Genomic DNA, 7,671 nt, shown 5'->3' with positions numbered 1-7,671 from the left:
AATCATCAGATATATCTATACACTCATACATCCCGGGAATACAACTCTTGGAATCATCACCTATTTACAGTTGCTATCCGTACACGACATCCACAGCAGCCACAATATAGCAATCAACTATCAGCTATCATCTATCAGCTAAGTTTCATTACTATTCGCCTTTTATTTTCTGCATTGCATAAGGCTACCTTCCTGCCTTCCGAGACTAAGCTCTGTCTCCATCTGCATTTTTTGCATTGCATAAGGCTACCTTTCTGCCTTCCGAGACTAAGATCTGTATCCATCTGCATCTTCTGCATTGTATAAGGCTACCTTTCTGCCTTCCGAGGTTAAGCTCTACCTCCATCTACATCTTCTGCATTGCATAAGGCTACCTTTCTGCCTTCCGAGGTTAAGCTCTACCTCCATATGCATCTTCTGCATTGCATAAGGCTACCTTTCTTCCTTCCGAGGTTAAGCTCTACCTCCATCTGCATCTCCTACATTGCATAAGGCTACCTTTCTACCTTCCAAGGTTAAGCTCTACCTCCATCTGCATGGCTGAAATACTGCCACCTTATTTCTCTTGCATGGCTAAAATATCGCCACTCTATTTCTCTTGCATGACTGAAATACCGCCATCTTATTTCTCTTGCATGGTTGAAATACCGCCACCCTTTATTTACGTCTTGTATCGGCTAAAAGATCGCCACCTTATGCATTTTCATGGGCTGAAAGATCGCCAAATTTTCCAAAGGCGCCATTGTTCGGAGGCACCATTTTCATAGCCCGAGAACGCCATGCCATGGCCTGAGGACCCCATTTTATCTTTTGCATATCATTATTCAAAGGCATCATGGTTCGGAGGCATCATCCTCATAGCCCGAGAACATCATTTCATAGCCTGCGAATCCTTTATCATACGCTTCATGGCCCAGGACATCATGGTCCGAGGACATCATCCTAACCGTCCAAAGACAGCATTCACGGTCCAACGGGAACTTGCATCACGTTTAAATTTATGCACAATATATATATGCTGGTATTGTTCATTAGCAGGTACACCGGCTAGCAACTGCCGTCTCAGCAGGAGCGATCCCGCTCCAATTCCCGCAGCCTATTAGACTCTGACCATCCTTTCTCAACCTGAACATCGCGTCCGCTTTCCGAAAATCTCCATCGGCATACTCCGCCGATGGATCCCGAACTACATATGGCCTAATTCCTGTAATACCAGAGATATATAGGCAGCTCAGAAACCATATCTTGGTCAAAACTCTTCAAAATCGTTTCATTCGGTCAAAATTGGCCATCATATCTTTACACGACAACTCTTTTATCCTTCCCGGATAAAGAGGGGCAGCTGTTTATACCTAATTTTTTCCTATGTATTTTTATATACAAAATGCTTTCAAAATAGCATATACATACATATATAAGCATGCCCAAGAGTTTTAGTATTTTTTTCTAATTCTTAAGTTTTTAAAATCAATTTATTGTCTATTTTAGTAGTATAAAGACCAATAATTACTTTCAAAATCATCAATTTTGGTGAATAATTTATTTTATTCCCATAGTTATACTAAAATATAGTGAAGGTGATTTTTGTATATTTTTACAAATTTATTTGGTATTTAAAAGACTAAATTGCATATAATTGTAATTATAACCTACTTTAAGATTAATTGCATTTTATAATTGTAAAATTGGGTCCAGTATTTTTAAATCAATATTTATATATGATTAATTGTTTCATTACTTTTAATTTGCTTTTAAAATCATCTTCCCTTTTTTTTATAAAATAAAAAGGGGAATTGGCTATTTAATATTTAGCCCCATTTTTTATTTCAATAACAACCCCATTACATTTCAATTGTAGCCCTTAATTTGACTCAATTAAACCAGCCCAATTCCATTTGGACCTAACCCACAACCCAATTCCAAGTGACCCACCCGGTTCCTACTATTGATCCAGGCCGTTGATCATTTTGATCAATGGACATAAACCACCCATACCTTTTTTAACCCCAAACGACTACCCTAATCCCTCATTTCCCATTTTTCAGCCGCCTTTGAAACCTCTCATCTCTCAAACTCTCCGAAACCCTAGCCTCCTTCTACCCATCTTCAACCACCACTCCACCGGAATCCATGGCTTCTCAGGCCATGGATGGTTGGTACTCACTCCCCTCCATCAGTAAACCATGGTTGTTCGAAGCTTCGAGACCTGACCTTGATGGTTCTCCTTCAGATCCTTCTCAGATCTATAGATCTATGGCTTCTCCGGCCATTACTCCGGTATATTCAAGCACTATGAGCCTTTTCGACTCAGGATCTGACTTTCCTCAAGACCTTTCTCATTTCTAGGATTTTCTCTGAAACCCTAAGCTGTCCGAGGTTCCTTACTTGCTTATTTTCTTAGATCTGGAAAATGTCTGTGTTCTATTGAACTTTTTAAAGGTTTTCCCCAAATTCTCTTTTCAAAATCGTTTAATTTTGATTTAGGGTTTCTGAAAGGTTTTTCAAAAGCATCTTTCTGATTCTTTTTGTTCTTTCTTTATGTGTTTTTGTCTGTGTTATGCTCGTATGACTTCTTTTACTATGCATGTACTGTTCTTCTACTTCCTTTTTCTACTATGCACGTTACTCCTGTACTCACATGTTAATCCGTTTTATGTTTCCCTTACTCTTCTACTATATGTGTTTACTGTGAGTTCTTTGATTTTGTTCACTTTATTTAGCTTTGTTTGTGTTCTTGCTAAGCATATTTCACCTGCTTTTGTTTAAGCTCGTATCATCCCTTTCTTCTGAACTTGCTTAAACTCCGAGTTTTCTCAAACATGTTCTCATGACCTTGAATCAGTTCTTTCTATCATGTATGTTTGTTTCTCATAAAGTCTTTGGAAGAGACTTCTGAGCCTCTTTCAATGACCTACTCTCTCACCTCTATGTCTGACTCAATTCGAAACCCTAGGATTTGGGGGTTTCTTTAGCAAGTGATATTAGGGTTCCACTTTGGGACCCTAGGCTTTCAGACTCACTATGAGTCTGTAACTGAACTTGATTCCCTTTTGTTTGTGACTCTAAGGCTTTCAATGTTAGACTCTTCTTCTGAGTAACCTGACGATTCCTTTCGTTTGATTGGTATGCTTTATATATGTGAAATTTCTCTTTCAAAAGGTTTTTACCAACTAATTGATTGATTCTGAAATCCTTTTAATAAGGTTGATGAATTGTCACTGATATTTCTTCGATTGAACCTCCTTTACCTTTCTTGACTTGGTTCATTCGAATTGAACCTGTAATTTTGGTTTCATGGCTGTTTGATTGATTCCCTTGCCATATTTGGCACAAATCGTGTACCATTGATGGTTTTCCTTAAATAACTTTTATGTATTTACCCCTTTTGTGCTACTTTGAAAGGTTTTAATTAGATTTATTTCCTTAACTGGATTTTACCCATTGGAATCAGAATCCCTTAACCAAAGGGAGATCGATTTCAATGATATTTCCTTGCCTTTCTTACTTGTTTCTCTACACTATAAAATGGACTACCCTTCTGCACTTTTAAGACAACTTCAAGTTCAATACCTCGAACTTTTAGATCAATACTTTCAACTTACTTACACACTTTATTGCTTTGAGTTCAATACTCTTACAACATTCTGCTCTTTTCTGGGATCTTTTGGAACTTTTGCTTGCAACTTGGCTTTTTCAAGACTACTTTTACTTGTTTGTTTTCCCTAAAACTGGTATGTTCTAATTTAGCTTTCCTGCCTCACCCCTATATGTTTATTTACAGTTTTCTGCAATCCTGTTTACTTTGTTGTTCATGATTAATGTTAACTATGTGTGTTCTTTCCTTGCATCTATTTTCTGTTATGAATCCCTACCCCTATTCCCTTCTATGTGTTTGGGTTAAGGTTCATTGCCTGGCAGTATCCAAATTACTGCCCAGGTCTAAACCTGATCCTCAATGGATCCTAACTCCCAATTTTGGCTGACAGGCTAGTCAGGGGTATGCCAGCACTCTTAAATTGCTGGGCATGACCACCTGCCTGCCATGGCCTTCCCTAATTCCCCTCTATGCACATAGACTTACTCTTAGATTCTAAGTTCTGTCCCCCTCTTATGCGTCATGCTTTGGGACCCTGAGTTCCCTCTGAACTTGGACATTTTAGGGCTGACTCTTCCACATTGCACTATAATCTAATTCTGCAAATGTGTTTGGGGTGTAAGCACTGCCCTGAGTCCCTTTGAGGCTCTCGGGAACTTTGACACATCCCAAATAATAGAAAGGCTTTTTTGGAAAACGGATCCTGGAAGTTAGTTTATCTCATATTGCTAGACCTTGAGTCTGAATTAGGCTATTTGGTTGCATCTGGAAGTTCTGATGTACTTTTTTTATTCATTCGGGTCTTTAATAACTTGTAATAACTATGGGGTTCTAGTGAAAAAGGGGAGGGTCATTTATGTATGCATATGGGTAGACAGCATGCTCATAGGGATTACTAATTACAAATTCTGCATTTATGCATATCATATAGTACTCCTGCCTATAAGTCGTCTCATTATTACATTAGAAACCATGCCTATAAGTTTGTGCATATAGAAATATAAGTTTCTGCACTTAGGCATTTAGAAATCCTGCCTATAAGTTATGCATTACACGTAGAAATCTTGCCTATAAGTTATTTCATTACTGCATTAGAAACCATGCCTATAAGTTTCTGCATATAGAAATCATGACTATAGTTTTGTTTCTGCATTTCTGCATATTCATCTGTCGTTAGGCAAACAATCATAGGTTTAATAATAATCAACTTCATTCTAGATACCATGCCTATAGGGCTCCTACAATTACATAATCGTTTTAAAATCAATAATGCTTAGAAATCATGCCTATAGGAGCAGTCGTCTGAATCTGATTCGTCTATTTTATCTATAAGTCTAAAATCAATAGTAATGTTTGTTTAATATCTGTAGAATTTAATTGGTTCTAAAATCAGTAACCTTTCTTTAAAATCAGTATACTTCCACCTAGGTAAGAAGTAGGTAATTGTTTAACTGTGTCAGTTTTAATAAACTGCAACCAGACAAGGCCTAATTCGGACTCCTCATCTGAGAAATATGTGATGAAGTAGCATGTCATAACGCTTTAAATTTAATTCAGACTATAACCAGTATTTGAAGTCATGCTAAATAATTTGCTCCTTTAAGTGAGGAGGCCTGTTTGAGCCCTTAAACTGCTATTTGTTTCCCCCTACTTGCTTATGTGTTTTGTTTGTCGCATTAGAATTTTGTCCTTTTAAAACTCTGAAAAGCCCCAACCTCCCTCCCTTTAGGACTAGTAGTTCCAAATGCCTCCGGGACTGATAGGATCAGGATGGGTAATAGCATGCAATAAGTAACGATACTATTCCACGTTTAATACCTTAACGGGGTGAGAAATGGTAGATATAGACATGATGATCGGTACGCTAATACCACGTGCGACCCCTCTTCTGAGGAGTGATTGTCGGGTATTGCATTGATGTGATCCATATTGTTTGTAAACCTAGGACCCCTTACCCTTTACTTGTTATCCCCTTTTTAACTGTTCAGACTATTTGCTTAAGATTTATGTTTTCTTTTTCTTCAAACTTTCAATTCACTTGCAACATTATGTGTAAATCCCCTTCTATTTGAGACCTTTATTTGCTTACTTGTTAGTTAAAGTCACAATTGTAACATGGTCGGGAACCACACTAGTAGATCTTGGAGGGTGCCTAACACCTTCCCCTCGAGATAATTTCTAGCCCTTACCCGAACTCTGGTTTTCCAACTCGAACTCTTCTTTAGTGTCCTAATGCACTTTAATCATTAGGTGGCGACTCTTCAACCCAAAAAACCCAATTCCCAAAAGGGAACGAGTTGTCCTCCCAAATGTCATGAACCCGATTTCACTTTCATAAAAAGGGGGCACGACAACTCAAATGGCGGAGAATGAATCAAATCACCATGTACTTGGCATTGATGACACTTGCGCACAAAGCTGATGCAATCTCGTTCCATGGTGAGCCAATAATAACCTGCTCGAAGAATTTTCTTTGCCAGAACATACCCACTCATATGCGGCCCGCAAACTCCAGAATGCACTTCGGTCATAATAGTTATGGCTTGTTTAGCATCTATGCATCTCAACAGTCCAAGATCTGGAGTTCTCTTGTACGAAATTCCCCCGCTCAAGAAAAATCCACTAGCCAAACGTCAAATTGTTCTCTTTGATCACCTGTGGCTTGTACTGGATATACCCCCATCTTGATGTATTCCCTGATATCATGGAACCATGGTTCACCATCGAGTTCTTTCTTAACCACATTATGGTAGGCATGTTGATCACGAACTTGAATATGCAAAGGGTCAACATAAGCTTTGTCCGGATGATGCAACATTGACGCCAAGGTCCAAGGCATCGGCAACCTCATTATGGATCCTCGGAATATGCCTAAATTCTATTGATCGAAAGCGTTGACAAAAATCATGCAAACATTGTCGATACGGTATGAGCTTTAAATCTCGAGTCTCCCATTCTCCCTGAATCTAGTGCACCAAAAGATCCGAATCTCCCAAGACCAAGACTTCCTGGACTCCCATATCTACCGCTAACCTTAAACGCAGAATGCATGCTTCATACTCAGCCATGTTGTTAGTACAATAGAAACGAAGCTGGGCCATAACAGTGTAGTGATGCCCTATTTCAGAAATGAGCACAGCCCCTATTCTGACACCTTTCATGTTAGCGGCTCCATCAAAGAAAAGTTTCCAACCTGGCTTTTCATCTTGCTCCACCTTATCGATATGCATCACTTCTTCATCAGGAAAATAAGTCCTCAATGGCTCATACTCTTCATCCACTGAATTTTCGGCCAAATTATCGGCTAATGCTTGGGCCTTCATCGCGGTCCGAGTCACATAGATAATGTCAAACTTTGTGAGCAAAATCTGCCACTTTGCAAGTCTTCATGTGGGAATAGTCTTCTGAAAGATATACTTTAGAGGGTCCAGACGAGAATTGAGGTAAGTAGTGTAGGATGACAGATAATGCTTCAATTTTTGTGCCACCCAATTCAAGGCGCAACATGTCCTTTCAAGGGGAGTATACTTAACCTCATAAGATGTAAACTTCTTGCTGAGATAATAGATGGCTTGCTCCTTCCTACCAGTGATGTCATGTTGACCCAACACACAACCAAATAAATTGTCAAGACCTTCAAATAGAAAATCAAAGGGCGGGACCAACACAAGTGGGTTTGACAAGTACCCCTTGATCTTATCAAATGCTTCCTAGAACTCATCAGTCTATTTGACCACAACGTCCTTCTTCAGCAACTTAAAGATGGGCTCGCAAGTTGTCGTGAGTTTAGCAATAAACCTGCTGATGTAGTTTAAATGCCCGAGCAAACTCATCACCTCAGTCTTATTCCTTGGCGGTGGTAATTCCTGGATAGCTTTGATCTTTGACGGATCCAACTAAATGCCTCGCCGACTGACTATGAATCCCAATAGATTTCTAGACGGAACACCAAATGCACACTTGGCAGGGTTAAGCTTAAGATTGTACCTGCGGAGCCTCTTGAAAAATTTCCTCAAATCTCCGACATGGTCAGACTATTGCTTCGACTTTATGATCACATCATCTACATAAACCTC

The 7,671-nt window shown here is 39.1% G+C and overlaps 1 protein-coding gene across 1 annotated transcript; it reads right to left on the bottom strand.

Moving 5' to 3' along the window:
* Nucleotides 1–6,203: 6,203 nt before the first annotated feature.
* Nucleotides 6,204–6,918, bottom strand: LOC138870720 (uncharacterized). Its single transcript, XM_070148553.1, has 2 exons — nt 6,571–6,918; nt 6,204–6,473 (listed from the first exon to the last, which is right to left on the bottom strand). The coding sequence occupies exons 1-2, from the start codon at nt 6,916–6,918 to the stop codon at nt 6,204–6,206; spliced, it is 618 nt and encodes a 205-aa protein (XP_070004654.1).
* Between the last annotated feature and the right edge of the window lie 753 nt (nt 6,919–7,671).

The sequence above is a fragment of the Nicotiana sylvestris genome, chromosome 6 (assembly GCF_000393655.2).
Source record: "Nicotiana sylvestris chromosome 6, ASM39365v2, whole genome shotgun sequence".
Classification (NCBI taxonomy): domain Eukaryota; kingdom Viridiplantae; phylum Streptophyta; class Magnoliopsida; order Solanales; family Solanaceae; genus Nicotiana; species Nicotiana sylvestris.
The sequence above is the reverse complement of the archived record's forward strand: the minus strand, read 5'-3'. Positions and strand labels throughout refer to the sequence as shown.

Coding starts and splice junctions, on each gene's coding strand:
- LOC138870720 (XM_070148553.1), bottom strand. CDS start 6,918: ATGAAGGCCCAAGCATTAGCCGATAATTTGGCCGAAAATTCAGTGGAT. Junction 6,474..6,570: donor TGGGAGATTCGGATCTTTTG/GTGCACTAGATT, acceptor TTCGATCAATAG/AATTTAGGCATATTCCGAGG.